The sequence below is a fragment of the Giraffa tippelskirchi genome, chromosome 12, assembly GCF_054371585.1.
Source record: "Giraffa tippelskirchi isolate mGirTip1 chromosome 12, T2T-mGirTip1v1.2.pri, whole genome shotgun sequence".
NCBI lineage: Eukaryota > Metazoa > Chordata > Mammalia > Artiodactyla > Giraffidae > Giraffa > Giraffa tippelskirchi.
Genome location: NC_137286.1, coordinates 27,152,686 through 27,178,423, shown reverse-complemented (window position 1 = coordinate 27,178,423; position 25,738 = coordinate 27,152,686). Strand labels below are relative to the sequence as shown.

Sequence of the window (25,738 nt, the reverse complement as noted above, 5' to 3'; positions counted from 1 at the left end):
GGTGAATTTGAACTCCCGTTGAGTTTTCAAGATTGCCTTTTTTTTTTCCTTAATATCCATTTGTTTCACATTTGGTTATGAAGATCTAATTACATTGTAATGATTTACTCTTTTACAGTCTTGCCTTTGTCTTTCCGTTTTGCTGAAATTTCTCTTTTAAAAGTCACCAATTATCTGTCTCATCGCAGAAACTGATGACACTGGAAGACATTCATCTTTTTCTACAGGCTTGGACCCTGCAGACTCTTTGTTTATCCTTTTTCTTCCTTTCTACACTATAACACTGAACTCACCTGGCCACTCCTGTTTCTTATTTCTCCCACTTCCAGGAGGCAATCCACAATTCTGTTCCTGGCTTGGACCTTAAAATCTCACTTTCAGCTTCAACAATTTCCACAGCCTCAAACTTACTTTTATCATAACAGCTTCAAAACTTCCATCTCTGACCCCAGCCTCTCACTGATAAGAAGCCACATTTCCAAATGTTTGCTGATAATCCTTACCAAAATGTCTTTCTGGCATTTCAAATTCATTAATAAACTCATCAACCTACCTCTCCAAATAACCTTCTACAACTATCTCTATTAATATGACTACCAAACATCCAGGTCTGAATTCTGTCATCTTGGACTATCAGCTTCTCTATATCCTATAAATTTCTGGGGCATGTGGAGTCTTTCACTTTGATATCTTTCCGTCCTGTCTCCAAAATTCTGGTTCAAATGTTTATGTCCTTTGCTTGGACCAGTGGTCCTCAGAGTGAACCAGCAGCATCAGGATCACCTGGAAACGTGTTAGAAATAAAAATTCTCAGGCATCCTCGCCCCAGACCTGTTTAATTTGAAACTCTGGTAGTGAGGCCAGCAATCTGTTTTAGCACGACCTCCAAGTGATTTTGACATGTGCTAAAATTTCTGAACTATATGGCCTGGATTATCGCAGATGGCTTGTATTGACCTTTCTAATCTCAGCCTTTTTTTTTCATGCCCTCCACACATTATTATTCTAAGAACTAACTTTCTGAAAATAACTCTGATACATGCCACTGTCTTGGTAAAAAAAAAAACATTTGACTGTGTAGTATCATCAAATGAAAACCAAACTCCTCATGACATATGAATGTCGGGGGATTTTATACTTTCCTCGGTTCTGTCTTGCTGCAGCAAAAATTTGAAGCGACAGACAGACCCAGTGTTACAGCTCAGGTTTATTGGCAGGCAAAGGAAAATACATCCTCGAGGCATGAGAGTGGGCCAACCCAAAAGATGCAGAGAGAAGAGAGCTCCCGGCTCAGTTTTGGCCCCTCTTTTTATATGTTTTTTTCTCTCCCCCTGAGCCTGTCCTGTGTAAATTGGTCTAGCCAGGAGGGCTGTTTGTTTTACTTGAGGTACTCACTCCAGTCCTCAGACCTTCCTTTGTTCTATTTTTGTGGGCTTTTCCCTTCTTTGTCTTTTCACCACTACCATTTTGAACTCCTTTTTCCTATTCTAACTACCTAACATGAAGACTTCTAGGGGATTTAAAGTTGTAATCAAACAGAAATGAAATAAGCTCTATCAGGTATCCATGTAAGAAGGTTCTAAAGTCAAATCTGTGTTTCTCTACTCTTTTTTACATATTAGCCACTGTTAGGATCCTCCTACCACTTGCAATGTCCTATTTGTTAAAAAGAACCACTAAATAAGGCCAATCGGAGAAGGCAATGGCACCCCACTCCAGTGCTCTTGCCTGGAAAACCCCATGGACGGAGGAGCCTGGTAGGCTACAGTCCATGGGGGTGCTAAGAGTCGGACATGACTGAGCGACTTCACTTTCACTTTTCCCTTTCATGCATTAGAGAAGGAAACGGCAACCCACTCCAGTATTCTTGCCTGGAGAATCCCAGGGACAGCGGAGCCTGGTGGGCTGCTGTCTATGGGGTCACACAGAGTCGGACACGACTGAAGTGACTTATCAGCAGCAAATAAGGCCAATAAGTGGATTGAAGAGACCAAAAACCCATCACAACGGTATCAAACCCCACCACACTGGTATCACATATGATCTGTAGCAAATGCAAAGGGAAATTTTATCTGAACCTCCTTTATCTGACTAAAAAAAAGCTTTGTAGAGCTTTACAAGAGTGAGCAACCACAGACTGCCTCCCCACCCCTGAGAGGTCTCCAGCCAGGAAGGCACCTGACTGTAGGCAGTAGGACATTCCCCCCAAAATGTGTAAACCAGAGTCATCAGAATCTTCCATCATTTGAAGCCCTAGTTCCCTCCTTCATCCTCTGCTTTATTAAGCTGCATAAATCTGACTACCCAGGCATCTGGGCTTCCCAGGTGGCACTAGTGGTAAAGAACCCACCTGCCAATGCAGGAGGCATAAGAGACACAGGTTTGATCCCTGCGTTGGGATGATCCCTTGAAGGAAGATATGGCAACCCACTCCAGTATTCTTGCCTAGAGAATCCCATGGACAGAGGAGCCTGGTGGGCTATAGTCCATAGGGTCACACAGAGTAGGACACGACTGAGGGACTAACACTTTCACACTTTTAAAAGGTCAAACCTTTAATTATCAAATTGTTTAACAATGCCACTCCCAAGATATATACCCCAAAGAAACAAAAGCATATGACTACACAAACAATTTTATACAAATGTTCACAGCAGCATTATTCATAATAACCAAAATCTGGAAGCAAATACAAATGCCTGTTCTCTAGTGAATGGTAAAACCAAATGTGGTAAGTATATTCATACAATTAAATACTATTAAGCAATAAAAATGAATTAACTTCAATACATAATGCAACTTGAATGAACGCTTAAAACAGTATGCTGGGTGAAATAAGCCAAGCACAAAAGACTACATATTATATTGTTCTGTTCATATCAAATTTCCAGAAAAGGCAAATTTAAAGAGAACCCTAAGGCTGGGAAAGATTGACTGCAAATGACATTGAGGAAACTTTTGTGGTATATGAAAATTATTCTTGAACTGAATCAGTAAAATTTACACCAAATTCTATACATTTGCTAAAAAAGAAAAAAAATACTGAATTATATACTTACAGTGGTTGAATTTTATGGCATATGTTGTATCTCAATAAAGCTATTTTTAAAACCTAAAACACATACACACTTGCAATCAGCTATGTAACTTATGTACCGTAAGTTCTCTTTGTTCTGCAGCGGTGTAAAAATCACATATTTCATTAAGACTGAAAATAAATATGGAGAAGATTAAACACCTACGACCAATTCATGTGGATGTATGGCCAAAACCATCTCAATACTGTAAAGTAATTGAGTATGTTCAGTCACTAAGTCATGTCTAACTGTTTGCAACCCCATGAACTGTAGTGGACCAGGCTACCCTGTCCTTCATTATCTCCCAGAGTTTGCTCAAGTTCATGTCCATTGAGTTGGTGATGCTATCTAGCCATCTAATTGTCTGCCTCCTCCTTTATTAATTGGAGGATAAACGAATTATCCTCCAATTTAAAAAAAAAAAAAAATGGAACACCATTCCATGTTCGATGCATGAGACAAGGGCTCAGGGCCGGGGCAATGGGATGACCCAGAGGGATGGGATGGGGAGGGAGGTGGGTGGGGGGTCCAGGAAGGGGAACACATGTAAACCCATGGCTGATTCATGTCAATGTATGGCAAAAACTATTACAATATTGTAAAGTAATTAGCCCCCAACTAAAATAAATAAATTTATAAAAAAAAAAAAAAAAGATGATTATGTCTGGTTGATGCTATTGTTACCCAGTTACTTCTCTCTTTAACTGCTATACAAACTAGTATATCATCAGTTCAGTTCAGTCGCTTAGTCATGTCCGACTCTTTGCCACCCCGTGAACTGCAGCACAACAGGCCTCCCTGTCCATCACCAACTCCCGGAGCTTACCCAAACTCATGTCCATCGAGTCGGCGATGCCATCCAGCCATCTCATCCTCTGTCGTCCCATTCTCCTCCTGCCCCCAATCCTTCCCAGCATCAGGATCTTTTCAAATGAGTCAGCTCTTCATATCAGGTGGCCAAAGTATTGGAGTTTCAGCTTCAACATCAGTCCTCCCAATGAACACCCAGGACTGATCTCCTTTAGGATGGACTGGTTGGATCCTCTTGCAGTCCAAGGGACTCTCAAGAGTCTTCTTCAACACCACAGTTCAAAAGCATCAATTCTTCGGCGCTCAGCTTTCTTCACAGTCCAACTCTCACATCCATACATGACTACTGGAAAAACCATAGCCTTGACTAGACGGACCTTTGTTGGCAAAGTAATGTCTCTGCTTTTTAATATGCTATCTAGGTTGGTCATAACTTTCCTTCCAAGGAGTAAGTGTCTTTTAATTTAATGGCTGCAATCACCATCTGCAGTGATTTTGGAGCCCAAAAAATATTCCACCCTGGACTGTGATAATTTTTATAGGTTTGGTTATATGGAAGACGTATCATTTCAAAAGAAGGTGGTAAAAGGGAAGAGGCATGGGAAGAAGCATAGAAAGAGGTGGTTCAGGCCGAAGAATGACTCTACTTAATCACACGGCATCGTTTTTTCCCCACTCTTTTCAAGAATAAGAACTATATTAGCAAAAGCTCTGAAATCAAGAAAAAACAAAACAAAGAAATAACAAACTTGTCTACAGCCTGAGGGGGTCCCAGGCCCAAGTTTGAAGCATGTGCAATTTCACATTACCTGGCCAAACACACCCTGTCATTTCTGTAGGAAATTGCCCCTGATCTCAGCCCTGCAGAGTGCCCAAGAAGACTAGCGCAGAGCCATTAGAATAGCTCAGAGCCCTTTAAAAATATGTTAAATGCCTTGCCTCTGTAGAACATTTTTAACTTGCTACAGTACTTTCAAATCCATTAGCTAATTGCAATCTTCAAAACAGTGCACTAAGGTAGACATTACCCCCATTTGACGAATGACAAGTGCAGAGTGCATGGAGAAGGTGAAAACGTTTGCTTAAAATAACTCAACTAACTATACTATGAATAGTCCACAGCCTGAGAGTGCTTGCTCAAGAAAACATATTCTCTGACCCTGTTGTAGATAGGCTTTGCTCAAGATTTCATAGAGACCAGAGGACTACAGTGTCTCTGAGTATACTGAATACACACTGAATGACATTTACCTATGTTTAGCCTCTGCTGCATCTAGTTTCTACTTCAGCCTTATCACCTCCAATTTTTTTCACCCTCTGCTCCTGTAGTCCACTCACCATGACCAAAACACTTGTGGTAAGTGTTAAACACTTACCACAAAAGCCAGAAAAGTACCTCCTGGGGAAAGTAAGGAGACACCATGGAACCCAGAGATCAGCTACAGTTGAAAAAGATGCATCTTTTGCATTGATCAGACCAAAGAAAAGCAGTAATAACTAACTCGATTCAGTTTTTAAATAGAGTTCAAAAGAAAAGCAACTGTTAAAGACAAGACTCTGAAATGGAGTCACTTATGGTAAGCCCCCCATCACTAAACCAAGAGTTAAATAACAGTTTCAGCTCTCCCAGAAATGAAATCTTAAACCAGTGAATCAGGAATTGTCTGATCACCACTAGTTAGGTAATCTGCCTGATAGACCCCTGCCAGCTCCCCGAAGAAAGTAACCTTGCAAAAACCAACCTGCCCTTTTCCCTAGTATAACTTCCTTATTCCTGCTGTCTTCTGTCTGTAAAAGTCTTTCATTTTTGTACAGTTCCTCAGAACTCCTTTCTACCTGCTAAATTGAATGCTGCCTGGTGATGCATGATTGAATAACGCCCATAAGGTCTTTAAAATGTACTCAGTTGAATTTTGTTTTTTTTTTAATAAAACCTTTATGAAAGGAAAATTCACTGTCTTCCTCTGTTACTACACACAGTTACTGTTTGGTTTTCCACACCAAGCAATTTTCCATTTCTCTGTGGATTCTGACTGTGTATCCTACAATTCTAATCTGAGACAATCAACCTGGAATCAGCATCAGATCTCCATAACACTCTCTAGTTTATTTGCTCGAATGGCTCACAGAACTCAGGAAAATAGTTTAAATACAACTCAGGAACATTCAGATAGAAGCAACCTGCAGGACAAGGTTTGTGGGAAGGTACATGGAGCTTCCATGCCTTCTCCAGGAACACCACCCCCAGCACCTCCATGTGTCCACCAGCCCAGAAGCTCTCCAAACCCCAACTTTAGAGACTTTCATGAAGGATTCATCAAGGAGGCATGATCAGTTATCAACACAGTCTCTAGCCCCTTTCCCTCCCTAGAGCATGGTAGATAGAGGTTCTAATCATGGCTTGATCTTTCTAGTGACCAGCTACCATCCAGGAGCTATCCAGGAGCCCACCAAGGGCCATCTCATTAGAAGAAAAAACATCTCTGTCATCCAGGAAATTCAGAGGGGTTTAGGAGCACTGGGTCAGGACCTCTGCCAAAAATGAAATATTAGAACAATAGATGCTCATCACATCTTTATTGCTTGAGAAATTACAAAGGTTTTAGGAGCGCTGGTCAGGATCTATGGATGAAGACTGAAATGTATATGTCTTACTATATCACAATAATCACACCTTAACATCACATATTTACAGTGGAGCCAACTGTAGCCCTACCAAAACAGCGAATGAAAGAAAAGGGAAATTGGTCTCTACTTTCTAGAAAGTTTAAAAATGAAGATCAAAGGACTAAATAGTCAGTTTCAAAATATCTGTTGTTAAATTTAATCCAATTAAAGGTGAGGCTCCAACTGTTAAGTCCAAGTACTAGAAAAAATTTCAAGTGATTGCCACTACTCTATTCTTTCTTTGATTATTATTATAGCATATACTAGTTTAAAATACTTTTCCCTCAGAGTTTCACTGAACCAAAAAGAATAAAATTTGTAGTGGAGAGGATATTTTCCCCCTTTTTTGTGTAATATAAAGCCACAATTAAACTGTTCACTCTCCAGGTTTACAGAAGACAGGCATTTTTATTTTTAATAGTACCTTAATAATATTTTATTACACTGATTCCTATAGGAGATATTTCTTTGCATATTCAGTTATATGAAGATTTATATAACTGTTTTGCCCTGACCTTTTCATAAGATATTATATAATATTTTAAGAAGAGAGAGTGGCCACAGAATTACCTTTGGAAATGAGTAGATAGGGAAAGAACCAGTAAAAAATCTCAGCACAGACTTTGAACAGAAAGCTTTAGAAAGAGACCTAGGAAATGAAGATTTTTGAAAAACTAGATTGTGAGCAGAGAATACCATTTACAAGTTACTAGAAAACTGGCTAACCAATTTCTGATGCATAGTTTCCCTACTTCTACAAGATTCCTGCCACAGTGTATAGAATCTTATAAGCACATTAAAAGGTTTATTTATATCTATGTATTGTAGGAAATAAAAGTAATAAAATGCATAATCACTGTTAACTTTCTTTATGAAGAAGTTTCTTGAACATATTTCAGTAGTTAAGCATTTTTCTATCATAATGTTAAATAAGAATATGTGAATTCAAATCTCATAATTCTATGTTTTTATATTCAAAAAGCATATTTGGAGTTTATAATGATACCATAGGAATTTGAAGCAAATAAAGGACATTGCACACAAAGAAAAATAGAAAAGCTTTAAAAATTGAAATCAATACATTAATGAAAACAAGAGAAGGTTGTACATCCAAGAAATAGGAGTAGGAATCCATGAAAAGGAAGAGAATAATTGAAGAATCTTTTAGGAATTAAGCCAAATTTTTCATAGTAGGACAAGAAAATAAAATTTAGTAAATCTCCCCGAAGTTATATTCCAGAGGGAACAGAGGAAACCAAGGGAAGGAAATTCTCAAAGAGATAACACAGAAAACTTTCCCGGAACCGAAGAACATGGATCTCTAGAGAAAAGGGGCCCACATAATGAATGAGGAAAAACTCTCACTAGCATTTATTATTGTACAATTCAAAACAGCAAGATAAAGAAAAGGTTGGTGGCAATATAAATGCTAGACAATAATGTAGCAATGCTTTCAAAATTTTGACAGAAAATAATTTTCAACTGAAAATTGTATACCTGATCTGGCATTCATATGTGAGATTAAATTAAAGTTAATTCAAACATGCAAGAATTTTAAAAATTTTGCTGCCCATACATTGTCTTCTAGAAAGCCACTGGAGGACAGCCTTCAGCAACATGAGAGAGAAGGAGGAAGACATGGGTTTCAGAAAGCAGAGACTCCAACACATGAAAGCAATGAAGGCAAGTCCTAGTTGTGCATCAACCTAGAAAGCAGCTAGTCCAAGTGGAAGCAAGAGGAAAGGTGGATTCAGGAGGGACGTCTCGGGGCAGGAGCATGAACTCTCTTAGTGTTTAGAATTGTGTTTCAATATATTGGTTTTTAATTGATAAGTATATGACCAAAAAAGATACTGGTGAATACTTAGAACATTAGAAAACTTTTTAAAAGACCATGATTAATTCAGGGAAATCTTGCTGATTGTTTCTATCAGCAGTAATTTTATAAAATCATGATTTCATAAATTTGATTATTGAGTTAGCTAAACAGCATGATACAGTTAGTTGGAGAGCATGAGGGAAAAGAAAAGGGACAGAGGATAGTGTTAAATAGTTAAAACCTCCATTACCATGATGAGACATCAGTAGGTGATTTCAATTTTTGAAAAATTGAGATTGGCAGAAGGGTGGGGAGGGATCAGAAACTGATAATTTTACTATAAAACTTTGAGTTCCCTTTGGGGGTATTGGTGGGTGGGTTAATGTATTACCTTAACAAAAACGTAATTTTCTAAAAAGTGACTGAACTACAGAAGACCTAGTGTAGTGGTACAATGGAAGGCAAGACAGCTAGATCCAGTCTCATTCCTGCCAACTCCAGAAGACTGTGGCTAAGTCTCTTCACTTAGATTCCTTATTAGATGCCAGGGCTTTAAAATTTCTCTCAGTTTGATGCCTACATGGCCAAATCTGCCCTTCTTCAGTGAGGCTATTTCTAATGTCTCCTTTTAATGACTATTTCTAATTCATTGGCTAATCGAAAAAAAAGGAAAAAAAAATGAACAGCTTCTTTTCCAGGATTTTTACTAGCCAGAAATAAACACATTTGTCTCTAATCCAGCGACTGCGTCCTAGAGAACTGAAAGAAATAAAGCATTACTAGGTAGTGAAAGGAATGTAGTGCGCTGACAAGATCTTAACTGACTCACTAAGTTATGAAGATTCTAGGCAACAATTTACCCTGTTCTTAAATTTTTAAAGTAGTTGCCATAGCAACACCTAGACACAGCATATGGTATGTCTGGTACCTCCAAGATAACAGAGCAGATTCTTGATGGATTTTCTTTACAATATGTTGTGAACTTTTGTACTTTTTAGTGTTTCAGTGGCCAGTGTTTTAAGGCACCAATATTCTTTGATATTATCTATATAATTTGAAGCCTATTTTAAAACATTTGTCATTTGCAAAAAAAAAAAAAATTTTAATGCTTTCCACATCCCTCAATATATTTCCTTCATTAAAAAAAAAAAAAACAGTAATTACAAACGAGTAGAAAAACAAGCAAATTAACAGGTAATTTTAAAAGAATAAGTGTAAATAGAGAGTAAGTCATATGCCAGATGTCCTGCTCACTTACAGGGAAAGGAAGGAAAATCAAAACTAGGTACTGTTTTTCCACTTACCAGATTGGAAGAAGGGAGAAGTTTAAATTGGTACTGACATTCTGGTGGGTATTTTGGGATTATAAATTCAAAGGATTTAAGACATTCTTGCCATTTGATCTAAATTTCATTGCTACAGGTCTGTCCTAAAGACTTGTTTTTTTTTAAAATACAGTACACAAACATTTCTGAAGAATTAGTTATAATGGTTTAAAAATAGAAATGGGATTCCCCAATGGCTCCACAGAAAAGAATCCGCCAGCAATGCAGGAGATGGCAGGTTCAATCTCTGGGTCTGGAAATTCCCTGGAGGAGGAAATGGCAACCCACTCCAGTATTCTTGCTTGAAAAGTCCCATGGACAGATTAGCCTGGTGACTACAGTCCATGGGGTCACAAAAGAATCAGACACGACTGAGCAACTGAGCACACATCTACAAAAATAGAAATACTCTTAATATACAACAAGAAGAGATTTAAAATCAAAAATTATTTAAGGATTCTCCTCTTATTGGGCATTAGCTTTGATGTAATGTTTTTCTATTATAAATTTTGCTACTGTAAGTTATGATGTATTTTTATTGTAAATGATGGCACTATTATAAATGATGGTATGTATAAATATAAATATATACTGTATACACATATAGCAAATTAAAAACAGGCTTTTAAAGAATATTGACAAAATGAAAAAATCAATTTATACTGTATCTGTAATGTAGTATACGTGTGCCCTCATAGAAAAAAAGCACAGGACATATCCGCCCAAAAATGAAGTAGCTGTGGGTCTTCCCTGGTGATCCAGTGGTTAAGAATCCACCTTGCAACACAGTGTACACCAGTTCAATCCCTGGTGCCATAAAGCCCATGCTACGCAACAAGAAAATCCACTGCAACAAGAAGCCTGGGCACCACAACTAGAGAGTAATCCCCGCTTGCTGCAACTAGAGAAAGCCTGCACTCAACAATAAAGACTCAGGGCAGCCAAAAATAAAATAATTTTAAAAAATAAAGTTGCTATGATTGACACCATAAACTGACCCCTAGTGAGTGATGCCCTTCTATAGCCCCTATCCTTGAGTGCAGACAGAACTGATGACTTACTTCTAGCCAATAAAATATGACAATGGTGATGGATGTGCTCATGATAATGTTACATTGTATAAGATTCCATTTTGGCAGATTGAAAAGAGAAAGATTATCCCCATGGCTTTGAAAATTCAAGCTGCCAGGTGACAAGGGACTGGAGGGTAACCCTTAAAAATTACAGACAGTTTCTGGGACCTGAAGGCAGCTTCCAGCCAACAGTCAGTAAGAAGCCAGGGCCCTCAGTCATACAGCTATAAAGAAGTAAATTCTGCTAACAACCTGAATGAGCCTGGAGCCAGATTTTTTTTTTCCCTAGATGAGTCTCCAGATGTGAACACCACCCAGCCAACACTTTGACTACCTCGTGAGACCTTGAAGCAGAAAATGCAGCTATGCTCTGCCAGGACTTCTGACATACAGAAACTGTGAGATAATAAATGTCTGTTGTTGGGATTTCCCAGGCAGTCCAGCGGTTGGGATTCCGTGCTTCCACTTCGGTTTGAGGGCGGGTTGGGGCCAAGGCAAGGGTTTGATCCCTGGTCAGAGAACTAAGATCCTGCGTGCTGTGCAGTGCATCAAAAAAAAAAAAAAAATCTTTAAGCATAAATAAATAAGTGTGTGTTGTTTTAAACTGCTACATTTGTGTTAATTCTTCTTATGCAGCACAGAAAACTAATACAGTGGCTGCCTCTTGAAAGGAGCTTTTTTCTTTTCTTTCTTTTTTTTTTTAAACAAATTTGCCCCTTTCTTATTTGTACTTAGCTAAATTTTCTAAAATGTTATAATAAGAATTTCATTGCCTTTAAAACCAAAAGATGTTATTTTCAACAAATCATCTGGAAGCAAAAAATAAGTATGCTCTGCAATTTTTTAACTGATTTTGAATTTGGCAAAAGTACATTTTTTAAAGTGTACAATGAAAATATAGCACCAAGATTACCCTTGATTTCTATTTTTTAAATGGTCTTAACAGAATATTTTATTTAAATCATGTTAACATAGACTGTTTCTGAAATTTTAAGCTTTCTATATTTAATAATGCCTGCTGGGGGAAAAAAGAAATCATACTTTTAAATTTCCTTTCCAATTTTGACCATGATTTAAAATGGAAAAAGTTATGTTGATTGTAGCTAAATGTTCTCATTTTTATAGGCCATTATGCACTTTAAATTCTCTGTTGGCATTTTAATTTCATTTTACAAAATAAATCCCAACTGACAACAGAATAAAGCAAATTCTAAGTCAACTAAGCAAAAAAGTGTCACTGCAAACAGAAAGAACTTTGCAAACTGAAGCAACATTTCATATGGCTCCTGAACCTAAATTTCCAAAGTTTCAACAGGAAAAAAAAAATGTGTGTGTGTATGTTGGGGGGCAAGTATTGACAAATGAAACCACTTCACAACTTACTGTTTGCAACATGACATTACTATTTCACTATGTGCATTAACATAAATTTACTACTGTAGAAAATTGTTGCACAAGAAGATGAAAGTCGCAATAACTAAGTAAGTTTTAGGAACTTATCAAAATTCCTTTTATCTGACCCCTAGACTGCTCAGCTTGCCATCATTAGAATAAATAACCCCTTCTGAAAACAATAGACTTTTAAACATTTGTTTTAAAATCCCTACCTTGCTATATTTATTAATTTGAAACTATTATATCATGAATTTTGCCCATTCCTAATCAAGTATTAAAGCCTATCTTCCCTGGTGGTCTGGTGGTTGGGAGGCTGCTTTGCAATGATGGGGACACAGGTTTGATCCCTGGTCAAGGAACTAACGGATAAGGCAATGGCACCCCACTCCAGAGTTCTTGCCTGGAAAATCCCATGGATGGAGAGCCTGGTAGGCTGCAGTCCATGGGGTCACTAAGAGTCACACACGACTGAGCGACTTCACTTTCGCTTTTCACTCTCATGCATTGGAGAAGGAAATGGCAACCCTCTCCAGTGTTCTTGCCTGGAGAATCCCAGGGGTGAGGGAGCCTGGTGGGCTGCCGTCTATGGGGTCGCACAGAGTCGGACACGACTGAAGTGACTTAGCAGCAGCAGCAGGGAACTAAAATTCCACATGCCGCAACTAGAGAGTCTGAGTGCCGCAATGAAAGACCAGGCTTGACACAGTGAAGATCCCACATGCCACAACTAAGACCCCACACAGCCAAATTAAAAAACAAACAAACAAACTCTGTCTTAAATCACATCCATAAAACTTCATAAATATGCCGCTGTTACTCTACCCATCAGAGATGTTCCTAAGGCTCAGTCAAGGAAATGATCCCAAATACCCTGGTAAATCAGCCTGGCTTTGCTTTATAAGTGGACATTACCATTTTGATGGTATTTTGAGGTATCATATTCTGTTTCTCTTCAGCTCAAAGGCTGGTATCTAGATACTTAAGGAGATCAACCACTATGATAAAAGTCAACACAGTGAAAATATGGGAACAGATAGAACCAGAATATAAAAATAAAGGTAATAAGTTGACTTTAAAAGATAAGGTTATAAATAATATAAAAAGGAACAAGAAGTTATTAAAAAAAAAAAAAAACAGCTGCATCAGTGCCTTAAAAGTAGTGCACACTAGAAGTGTGCCAAAAATATGACCAACATTAGCTCCTTAAAAGATCAATTCCATTTTAAGGGTAATACAGATATAAGCATGTTATTTTACTTTTTATCTAGTCACATTGTGGTATTACGTATAATTTAGTAGGAGATAAAATTTTAAAATAACCAAAATTGTGGATCACAGACAAGATTGAGAGAGTCTGTTTAGATACTTTTTGCTTCCCACTCACTGTATTTCTTGGATGGAGGTAAGGAAAGGAGGAAGGGAAGGAGGGAGGGAGGGAAGGAAGGTAGGAAGGAAAGACAAAGAATGTCACTTGCCATTTCAATAAAGAAAGGATGTTGTGGCCATAAAGCCACCAATCACAGCAGCAGCCACCCCTGCAAGTACACCCTGAGGGGGACTCGGGATGGAGAAAAACAGGATACTGGCCCTAGAAAGTTAGGGTGTATATCAAAGAAATACTTTCAATAAGTCCAGATTCTTGCATCCCCGAGTGCTAGAAAGGCACTTAAAGTCATTAACTTGAGATGTCTGATTTTCTTTAATTAGCAGTAGTCTTTTGATGTTTGACTACCTGCTTGGGGTTTTTTTGGGTTTTTTTAATTATAGTTTTGCAAAAACTTCTTGTTTTTTCAAACGTTCCTCTCCTACTTCTTTGGAACACTCCTTCAGAGATATCCAAGAGGCTGTCTCACAGGCGTAAGTACTCAGTAAGTTTGCCAAATAACACATAATTCTCAATTTCCTTGAAGGCTCAGTGGGTAAAGAATTCTCCTACAATGCAGGAGACACTGGAGATGTGGGTTTGATCCCTGGTTCAGGAAGAACCACTGGAGGAGGAAATAGCAACCCACTCCAGTATTCTTGCCTGGAAAATCCCATGGACAGAGGAACCTGGCATGCTACCACAAAGAGTTGGACATGACTAAGCACATGCATGCACTCAACTTTTAGGCTGTGCATTTTTTTTTTTTTTTTCAGTTGTCAGAAGGAAGGGAGGGAGGCAGGGGGAAAAAAAGAAAAGTCTTGTTTACGTCTATCTGAAAAAAAGACCCCAGAATCAAATGTTTTCTATATTTTCTATATTGAAAGCATATTGCTTTTATAAGAAAAAGAAAACTTTATTTTTAGAAAAGAATCAGAATTTCTTCCTTGGAAATGAAAGAGACCATTTAGTTGTAACAGTCCATTGATCACAGATTTTGTCTAAACCTGCTGCCATTACAAATCAATGCTAAGTGAGCAATAAGTAATGTTTCCCCATACCTATGTTCGATTTCTACAATTACATTCATCTAAACCGATATTCAAACATTACAATGCACGAATGTAAGGAAGCCTTTGCTTTTTTGTTTTATTTTTTTTAACTGAATGCTCAGTATGTGCTCCACAGAGCAAAACCACAGAACACTTCTATACATAGCCTCCTTTAAAATGTGATTCAAAATGACTATAATTGTTATCAGTGGAAAATGCCAATAGGATTGCCCAAGGAAAATTTAGAGAGACATGTAACAAATAAATCAAGTGGAAACACTGTATGTGTAATGATTCTGAAATACAATACAAACTTAATTCGATTCAGGAATCTTTCTTTAAAAATCCTCTGATTCCCATATAAATAATTTAGATGGTGATAAACAAAGCAACACTGAACTCCTAACTTCTCTTTCCACCCTCTAATCTGGGCCTTTTTCAGGGTTCCTCATTTTAGTGACTGACATCATCCCTTTAATAACAGAAGTCATCTGTGACTCCTCCCTTCAACCCCCATATCCAATCTATCCTGAAGTCCTGTAGATTGGCCTCTTGGATCTCTCTCAGACCTTCCATTACTGCCTCTCTCCCCATTCTAGAGCAAGCTGTTGCCATCTCTGGCCTGGGCAACTGCAGGAATCTAAATTGTCTCCTGGAATCCACTGAGTAGTATCCATTGTATGTGTGTGTGTGTATATATATATATATATATATATATATATATATCACATCTTTTTTATCCATCTGTTGATGAACATTTAGGTTGCTTCCATTTCTTGGCTATTGCAAATAATGCTACAGTGAATGCAGGGGTGCATATGTATTTTCAAATTAGTGTTTTCATTTTCTACAGATAAATATCCAGGAGTAGAATTGCTAGGTCATATGGTAGTTGTAAATTTTTTGAGGACTCTTCATACTGTTCTGCATGGTGACTGTACTAATTTACATTCCCACCTGTGGTACCTGAGTGTTCCCTTTTCTCCACATCCTTGCCAATACTTGTTGTCTTTTTGATAATAGACACCCCAGCAGGTGTGAGGTGATGTCTCATTTTGGTTTTGATTTCATTTTCCTTATAATTAGTGATGTTGAGCATTTTGTCATGTGCCTGTTGCTTATCTGTATGTTTTCCTTGAAAAAAATTCAATTTAGATCCTCTGCCCATTTTTTAATTGTGTTCTTGATGTAAAGTGGCAGAGTTTTTTGTACATTTTGAATCTTAACCCCTCATCAGATGTATTACTTGCAAATAACTTCTCCCTTTCAATAGGTGGCCTTTTTGTTTTGTTGTTAGTTTCCTTTGCTGTCCAAAAGCTTTTTAGTTTGATTAGTCATATTTGTTTATTTTTGCTTGGTTTCTGTTGCCTGGGGAGACTTATGCAAAAAAAATATACTAAGACCAATATTAAATGGCATATTGCTTATATTCCTTCAAGAAATGTTATGATTTCAGGTCTTAAATATTTATCTTTAAACTATTTTGATTTTTTTTTTTTTTTGCCCTGTTGCATGGCTTGTGGAACCTTAGTTCTTCGACCAGGAATCACACTTGGGCCCTCTGCAGTGGAAGCATGGAGTCCTAACCACTGAACTGCCAGGGGAATTCCCTGAATTTGTTTTTATGCATTATGTGAGAGAGTAGTCTCATTTGATTCTTTTGCATGTAGTTATCCCGCTTTTCCCAATACCATTTATTGAAGAGGGTGCCATTTCCCCATTGTACACTCTTGCCTCCTTTGTCAGAGATTAACTGACCATAACTGTGGATTCATTTCAGGGCTCTCCCTTCTGTTCCACTGATCTATGTGTCTGTTTTTCTGCCAGTACCATACTGTTTGATTACTATAGTTTTGTAACATAAACTAGTTTGAAATCAGGGACTGTGATTCCCAGATTTGTGCTTCTTTCTCAGAATTGCTTTGCCTATTGGGGATCTTTCATGTTTCCATATAAATTTTTAAAATATTTATTTATTATTTATTTTTGGTTGTTTTGGATCTTAGTTGCAGCACGCAGGATCTTTCATTGCAATGCTTGGGCTCTTTGTCGCAGCACGTGGGCTTCTCTCTAGTTGTGGCATGTGGACTTCAGTACATATGGGCCCTGTAGTTGTGGCACGCAGGCTCTCCAATAGTGGAGTGCTGGCTCACTCCAGCATGTGGAATCTCAGTTCCCCTACAGGGATCAAACCCCTGCATTAGAAGGCGGATTCTTAACCACTGGATCAACAGGGAATTCCTTTCATATAAATTTTAGAATTATTTCTTCTAGTTCTGTGGAGACTACTGTTGGTATTTTGATAGATTTTGCACTGAATTTGTAGATTGCCTTGGGTAGTATGGTTATTTTAACAATATTAATTCTTCCAGTCCATGAATATGGTTTGTTTTTCTATCTGTGTGTGTCCTCTTCAGTTTTCTTTCATCATAGTCTTACAGTTCTCTAAGTATAAATCTTTTTCCTCCTTTGTTATATTCACTCCTGGGAATTTTTTTTTTTATGTGGTTGTAAATGAGATTATTTTCTTAATTTCCCTTTCTGATAGTTTGTTTTTAGTGTATAAAAATACAATAGACTTCTATATACTAATTTTGTATCCTGCAACTTTATGAAATTCTTTGATGAGCTCTAGTAGTTTTTTGATGGTATCCTTAGTATTTTCTATTTGTAATATCATGTCACCTGCAGTGACTGTTTTACTTCTTCCCGTCCAAATTTGGATTCCTTTTATTTCTTTTTCTTGTCTGATTGTAGTGGCCAAGACTTCCAGTACTAGTGGGCATCCTTGTCCTGTTCTTGATCTTAGAGAAGAATCTTTTAGCTTTTCACTATTGTGTATGATGTTAGCTGTGAGCTTGTCATACATGATCTTTATTATGCTGAGATATGTTCTCTCTATACCTACTTTGATATATACCCAGTGAAGTGTATCACATTGATTGACCTGAAAATATTGAACCATCCTTGTATCCCTGGGATAAATCCTGATCATAGTGTATGATCCTTTTAATATATTGTTAGATTTGGTTTGCTTATATTTTGTTGAGGATTTTTGCATCTGAGTTCATCAGTGATATTGGCCTGTAATTTTCATTTTTTGTGTGTGATATCTTTGTTTGGTTTTGGTATCAAGGTGATACTGGCCTCATAGAATGAGTTTAGAAGTGTTCTTCTTCTGAAACTTTTTGGTGTACTTTGGGAAGGATAGTTGTTAACTCTTCTCAAAACATTTGGTAGAATTCACCTCTGAAGTCATCTGATCCTGAACTTTTATTTGTTGGAAGCTTTTTTAAATTATGATTCTGTTTAATTAAAGGTAATTGTTTCTGTTTCTTCCTGGCATAGTTTTGGAGAGTTGTACATTTATAGGAATTTGTCCACTTCTAGGTTTAGACCACTGATGGTTGATGGTAGGAGAGTCGACATCATGAGGTGGCTGGCTGTAGAGCCTAGCGGGGTCCCAGGGCTAATGCTGGCCCGCTAGTAAGCAGGGCCAGGTTCTAGGGTGGGTGGTTGTGGGGGCAAGGGTCCTGGATCTAGTGTTAGCCTGCTGATGGGCAGGGCTTGTTCCTGACATGGCTGGCTGTAGGACTTGGGATGTCCTAAAGCTGGTCTTAGCCCGCTGCTGGGCCCAGGGTTTCCTGGGGCTAGTGCCTGTCCACTTGTAAGTAAGGCTGGTGTCTGGGCTAATACCCACCCACTGGTGAATGGAGCTGGGTCCTACAAGGCCCTGGAGCTAGTGCCAGCACACTGGTGTGTATGGGGTGGGTCATAATCTCTTTAGTAGGCAAGACTGTGTCCTAGTGTGTTGTGGGCTCAGGGGCTGCTAAGGCAGTCACTTTCTGGTAGATGGGGCTGTGTCCCATCCAGCTAGTTGCTTGGATTGACCTAAAGTGTCCTAGTACTGGTGCAATAGGCTGATGAGCAGGTACTGGCACTAATAAGGTAGAGGGATGACCCCAAAATGGCACTTACCAGCAACAGTGTCCTCGCAATAGAACAAGCTCCCCAAAATGTCTGCCACCAATGTCTGTATCCCCAGGGTGATTTCCAATTGCCTTCTTCCTCTCTGGTTGGCTCTTGAAGATCAGCAAGTGAGTTTGATTTAGATTCCTTTCAAATTGCTACTTCTGCCCTGGGTCCTAAAGTGTGTGAGATTTTGTGTTTGCTCTTTAAAAGTGGAGTCTCTATTTCCCAAAGCCCTCTGAAACCAAGCCCCAAACGTTCTGTGGAGTCATCATTTTCAGTGCAGGACTCCTAGACTGGAGACCCTGATGTGGGGTTTGGACCTCTTGCTCCTTGGGGAGAACATCTGCAATTGTAATTATCCTCAGGGATCACCCACCTGAGGGTTTGAGTATTGACTGTTCTGTGTCTCTGCCTCTCCTATCCACCTCCTATCCATCTCCTTGTGATTCCTTCTTTATATCTTTAGTTGCAGAAGATCTTTCCTGCTAGATTTCAATCTTTCTCATCAACTAGCTACTCTTTAACTAGTTGTAATTTCGGCATGCTGTGGGAGGAGGTAATGGCAACCCACTCCAGTATTATTGCCTGGAGAATCCTGTGGACAGAGGAGCCTGGTGGGCTGCTGTCCATAGGGTTGCAAAGAGTCAGACATGACTGAAGCAATTTAGCATGCATGCATGCATTGGAGAAGGAAATAGCAACCCACTCCAGTATTCTTGCCTGGAGAATCCCAGGGATAGAGTAGCCTGGTGGGCTGCCGTCTATGGGGTCGCACAGAGTTGGACACAACTCACACAACTTAGCAGCAGCAGCAGCAGTGGAAGGAGTTGAGCTCAGGGTCTTAATTCTCTCCCATCTTGGCTGCACATCTTCAATTATTTTCCTAAAGCTGCCATTAACTTGAGATCTTGAGAAGTCATTGTTAGACTGTCCCACTACCTGTGTTACCTGATGCCATCATTCCAAGTCCTGTTCCCCAATGCAGGGGGTTCTACTTAGGTCTGCAGTAAGAGATGGAAAGAATACACAGAAGATCTATACAAAAAAGATCTTAATGAACCAGGTTACTGCAGTGATGTGGTAAGTCACCCAGAGCCAGACATTCTGGAGTGTGAAGTCAAGTGGGCCTTAGGAAGCACTGCTGTTAATAAAGCTAGTAGATGTGATGGAATTCCAGTAGAGCTATTCAAAACCCTAAAGGATGATGCCATCAAGGTGTTGCATTCAATCTGTCAGCAAATCTGGAAGACACAGCAGTGGCCGCAAGACTGGAAAAGGTCAATCCTCATCTCAATTCCCAAGCAGGGTGGTACTAAAGAACCATTGGACAATTGCACTCATCTTTCATGCTAGTAAGGTCATGCTTAAAATCTTTCATGCTAGGCTTCATCATTATGCAAACCAAGAACTTGCAAATGTCCAAGCTGGGTTTAGAAAAGGCAGAGGAACCAGAGATCAAGTTGCCAACATTCGCTGGATCATAGAGAAATCAAGGGAATTCTAGAAAAACATCTACCTTTGTTTCTCTGACTACACTAAAGCTTTTGACTGTGTGGATCATAACAAACTGTGGAAAGCTCTTAAAGAGATGGAAGTACCAGACCATTTTACCTGTTTCCTGAGAAACCTGTATGTGGGTCAAGAAGCAACAGTTAGAACCCTATATGGAACAACTGATTGGTTCAGGATTGAGAAAGGAGTACCACGGGCTGTCTGCTGTCACCCTGTTTGCTTAACCTATACACTGAGCACATCATGAGAAATGCCAGACTGGATGAGTTACAAGCTGGAATCAAGATTTCCAGGAGAAATATCAACAACCTCAGATATGTGGATGATACCACTCTAATGACAGAAAGCAAAGAGGAACTAAAGAGCCTCTTGATGAAGGTGAAGGAGGACAGTGAAAGAGCCAGCTAAGACTAAAAAAATAAATAAATAAGATCACAGCATCCAGTCCTATTACTGCATGGCAAACAGAAGGGGAAAGGTAGAAGCACTGACCGATTTCCTCTTCTTGGGCTCTAAAATCACTATGGACAGTGACTGCAGCCTTGAAATCAGAAGACAATTGCTTCTTGGCAGAAGAGTGATGGCAAACCTAGACAGTATGTTGAAAAGCAGAGATGTTACTCTGCCAATAAAGGTTCATATAGTCAAGGCTGTGGTCTTCCCAGTGGTCACATACGGTTGTGAGAGCTGGACCGTAAAGAATGCAGAACACAAAAAAAATGATGCCTTTGAAATGTGGTACTGGAGAAGACTCCTGAAAGTCCCTTGGACAGCAAGGAGATCAAACTAGTCAATTGTAAGGGAAATCAACCCTGAATACTCGTTGAAAGTACTGATGCTAAAACTGAAGCTCCAGTATTTTGGTCACCTGATGCGAACAGCTGACTCATTAGAAAAGTCCCTGATGCTGGGAAAGATTGAGGGAAGAAAGAGAAGAGGGCATCAGAGAATGAGATAGCTGGATGGCATCACTGATGGAATGGAATGAACCTGGGCAAGCTTCCAGAGATGGTGAGGGACAGGGAGGCCTGGCAAGCTGCAGTCCACGGGATCGCAAAGAGTCAGACACAACTGGGCGACTGAACAACAACAACCAGCCAAAATTCCCAATTTCATTATTTTCTGTCAGGTGACTTCACAATTTTAATGTTAATTAAATATAGCTGTTTTTATCATTGTGCCTTTTAGTTTAAAAAAAAAATGCAACTCCATTCTCTGAGAACAGTTTTATGTAAATATGCTTTCATTAATGTAGTGATTATTTGATGCAAATGGACTTGAGAGAAAAAGGATGCCTGAAGGTTTATAAGGCACTAATGACACTAAAACAATTGTAAAATAATTGAAGCTCAAAATACTGTCTGAGTTTATGGAGTAGTTCTTTACAATGAGTTGTGTTATTATAGGAGGAAATTAGAGTATATATTGTATTAAGATATCATCTTCCAGTCATTACTATCATTATAGTTTGGCACATTTTAGAAATTGCTGTACTTATCACACATGACAAATTAAATTCAAGCTTATTCCAGCTCCCTTCTAAATGACAGTCTTAGTCTGTTTGGGCTGCTATAACAAAAAACCACACTCAGTAACTTCAAAACAACCGAAATTTATATCTCAGTTCTGGAGAATTAAAGTCTGAGAACAGGTTGCCAGCATGGTCAAGTGAGGGCCCCCTTCTGTGTTGCAGACTTCTTGTTTCCCTGCCTGACTGAAGGGTCAAGGAGCTCTATGAGGTCTCTTTTATAAGAGCACCGATCCCACTTACATGGGCTCTATTCTAATGATCTAAGTATCTCCCAAAGTTCCCACCTCTTGATACCATCCCATTGGGCATTGAGATTTCAGCATATAAGCAGGGGCAGAGACACACATGTTGAAAACATAGCAGACAGTGAAGGAAGATAGAATGGAAAGACAAAGAGAACAGAAGTAAACAGGACTGTGGAAGCTGGAAAGAAAGCAGATGATGGTACTGACTTAGCAGGCCAAAGAAAGTCTAAACTTAAGCTTGGAGGAGGAAGCCCATAGGCAGCAAGTTGATTCTGACTCTCCCTCAGTACCCCTGATAGGCTTGGGAAAGAAGCACCTGGAACTTTGGAAGTGATCCAGTATAATGCTAAGGACTGGAGAATTTGTTGAAGAATAAATAGCAATGAGATTCCTCCCCCAGGAGCAAGATAAGTTTCTCTTTTCCACCCTAGCAGAAATTATTCTCTGGGGAAGTTAAACCTAAAGAACTCCAGTCTTGGATCATCAGAAACTGCTAAGGATAGAGGTGCCATGATTAAAATAGAGAAACTTACTAAAAGTCCACACACAAAATTATAAAACCCGTTACCCCCTCCCCCATTTGATTCTCAGAACATTGGCAGCCAGCTTTCTAACTTCCATGACAAGAAATTACGAGAATGTGACCAGCCCAAAAGAAAAAAATCTATAGAAACTGTCTCTTGAGGGCCCTTCAAAGAAAGGTTCTGCACATGCCTGACTATCTTACTCTGGTCAGTTAACACCCACCTCAAAATTTAGAACATCCTATCAACATTAGAGTGCATCATTCTCAAATGCAGACACCCAAGGAGCATTTGTCAAAACTCTTATCACCCTTTCTAGGTCCTCTCAAATGCGATTTTCCCTTTCTCCTTGAAGTTTTCCCTGAGCTATCAATTTAGTGTCACCTTAACTATAATCTACGTTGTTGTGTAGTTAGTCTGTTTTAACACTTCTCAGGTGAGTGCTCTCAAATGAGAGCAGGCACATGTCCATATATCCAGTTACCTTCTAAACAGTAACTTAGATATTCCTGTTTTCCTCAAATTTAACACATCCAAAACTGAATTCATCATCCTGCCTTCCAAACACATGTTCCCTTTCTCACCAACTGACCTTTCCATCTACCCCATTACTCTTGTTGGAAATCTAGCTTCTTCTGTACTTCTCCTTATACAATCTTTAAACAAGTTCTGTTCAGCCTCCTTTCTATATGTGGCTCAAATACATCTCTGTCTCCATTCCCTTACAGAAAATACTTCACTGCCTCCCGATCTCACTTAGAATACAAGCTGAACTTCTTAAAAAGACTGATGATACCCTGCAAATCTTATTTCTGCCTTCCTTTCCAGCTTCAAAGACCTCCACTCTAACTAGAAATAGAAGCTTGGTAAGATTTCTTCCTTCTACTCAGAATGCTTTCCCTCCTCTTCTCTTCTGGCTAACTGCTTCTCAGTCCTTAGGTCTCAGAGAGGGCTCTCCCCCTAAAGTATATCAGTATACCTATCATCCTTTTGCATGGCACCCCTATACTTTCCTTTCATAGCACTTGTATTTTGTAGATAATATGTATACCATAAGGCTATTTATTTAATATCTGCCTCATCCATGACTTAGTGAACTCATGAAAGCAGGACAATGGATGTTTTGCTTGTTATTGTATTCCCAGTACAGACCATAGTCTATAATAGACACTCAAATATTTGTTGAATAAACAATTGACTATTCATTGAATGAATTGATGATGATTTTTAATTTACTTGAAAGTTCAGTGCCTGGCAAGTACAGTAATAAAACAAAAATCATTAAACAAGAAGGACATAATCAAAACAGAATCTTTGACACATGACACAAAATGGATGTGAAAGACAAAAGAAGAAATGAAAGATTCATGTTAGGTGTGCTGATGACTCAGATATAAGTTACTGGGAAAAGCACAGAGCTAGTAAAATGAGTAAGAAAATTAGAAAAAGGTGTTTGGATAGGGGGATGGTGAATTTGAATTTAGACATGTTGAGTTAGGGTGCCAGTTTCATCTAGGTTGAAACTGTAAGCCTGTAATTGAGAATATAGGTCATTAACTCTGAAAAGAGTCTGAGATAGAGATAAATCCATTTTGGAGTGATTTTAATGGTGTTACCTACTCCATCTACAGCTCTTTCGAGCAGATATACACTCTCAGTGCATCCTGGACTTACTTTTTGTATATCTTCTCACACTTGTAACTTGTTCAATGCTGGTCTTCCCCCACTCAGCTATAAATTCCATGAAGACAGTATTGCTCTATTCTTAGGAAAGATCCACTAGATTTCCTACAGTGTAAGGACTCTGGGAACAGAGTAATCAGGAAAGCCAGACCTCAAGTTGTTGAATGGAGAAACATCTCTTTTCTCCAATGGCAGTGACTTGTATTTGGTAGATAATATGTATACCATAAGATGATTTATTTAATATCTACCTCATCTATGACTTGGTGAACCACAGCAGAGAAATTTCTATTGCACAATGGCCTATCATTCCACCAAACTAATGAACAAGTTATTTTAAATTATCCAGTTGGCTTATAGCCAGCTGTAATTAAAATTTGTGGTTCTCAATTCTATAGCTTCTCTCTGGTTTTTAACTGCAACATACACTTCTACTAAATATCTTCCTCAATCTACCCTAATATGAAACAGATTATCCCACTATCTCAGGTTTATTATGGATGTAAATTTGTCAGTTTTGAAACTGCTTTAAAGTTTTGAGATACAACCTGATAAGCAGAATCCTAGAAGGCTTAGATTTTGAAAGTGTTCACCAAAATAGAGATTGGCTGAGACCTTTTCCCTCTTTTCTTATGCAAAAAGATTTGTATCTTGTCAAGGTCATTGAAATTGATTCTGAAGTTCAAGATGCAGGCTATTTGATTATGTTATATGGATACAACTCAAAAAACTTCCCCAGAAGTTCCCTAGGGGGCAACAGACAGTCTTTATGATTAATACATCTGCTGTTTACAGATAACATGGTAACACTGTGACTTTATTTTTAAATTATTTAATTTGACAAAAACATATCAACGTTATCACCCTTTATTAATGATTCTGCTTCTTGACTTCAATTAAATTCACTGAAACATGTGTTGAAGCATGCAGGCAAGACTTAACAAATATTTCCTAAAACAAGCTAAGAAGTACTGTGTTACATCATTCCTCATTAATAGGAGATAAAGTAAGATGGAGCCCACCTTTAAACAAAATTCCCAGATTCCTACCATTAACGGTAATACAGTGCTGATCTACTTCTCATTCTGTTTTATTTTTTGTGAACTGTGCTATAGTGTGAAACCTAAAAATCAAGGTTGTAAAACTAAATTATATGCCTACATTTATATAAATTATGTAATTGTTCATATGGTAGATTATTACAGAATATTACCAATTCATTAGTTACAATGAACTTCTTTTCCAAAGAGCTATATAAAACACACATGGAATTACTTCATTTTTAGTTTTTCCCCTCACAGTATAAATCATTTTTCTCTGCCTAAGATGTCACTATCTCTCCAGCAGGTTAATCCCAGGAGGTTTAGCAACTGCAATTACTACATTTAAATATTCCACATATCCGTCAAGACTTAAAAGAGTTCTGTGGTGTCAGTTTAAATATAAATATATATAATTCTAGTTAATCATCACTTAAGGCAGTTTTGAAAACCACATTACTTACTGCTGCAAATTTCAATGTTATATTGTGTATGTGGTGCATTTTGCCATATTGCAACTCTTTCTGTTGATTTATTGGTTAAGAAAATGTCCATACTGATTCTGCCAGGCATAAGTGTTCCTTTATACAGAAAACACATAGTTTCTCACTGAGGTAAACTTGTCAGGATCATTTCATCTAATCGTTGAA

At 38.5% G+C, this 25,738-nt stretch overlaps 1 protein-coding gene across 1 annotated transcript in view; it reads left to right on the top strand.

Annotated features, from left to right (window-relative positions):
* G2E3 (G2/M-phase specific E3 ubiquitin protein ligase) overlaps positions 1-25,738 on the top strand; it is a 261,284-nt gene that overhangs the window by 113,629 nt on the left and 121,917 nt on the right. The window contains exons 5-6 of the mRNA XM_081548078.1: positions 8,143-8,237; positions 11,061-11,169. Of these exons, the coding sequence (XP_081404204.1) occupies positions 11,129-11,169 (41 nt within the window). The 5' untranslated portion in view covers positions 8,143-8,237; positions 11,061-11,128. The remainder of the gene's footprint in view (positions 1-8,142; positions 8,238-11,060; positions 11,170-25,738) is intronic.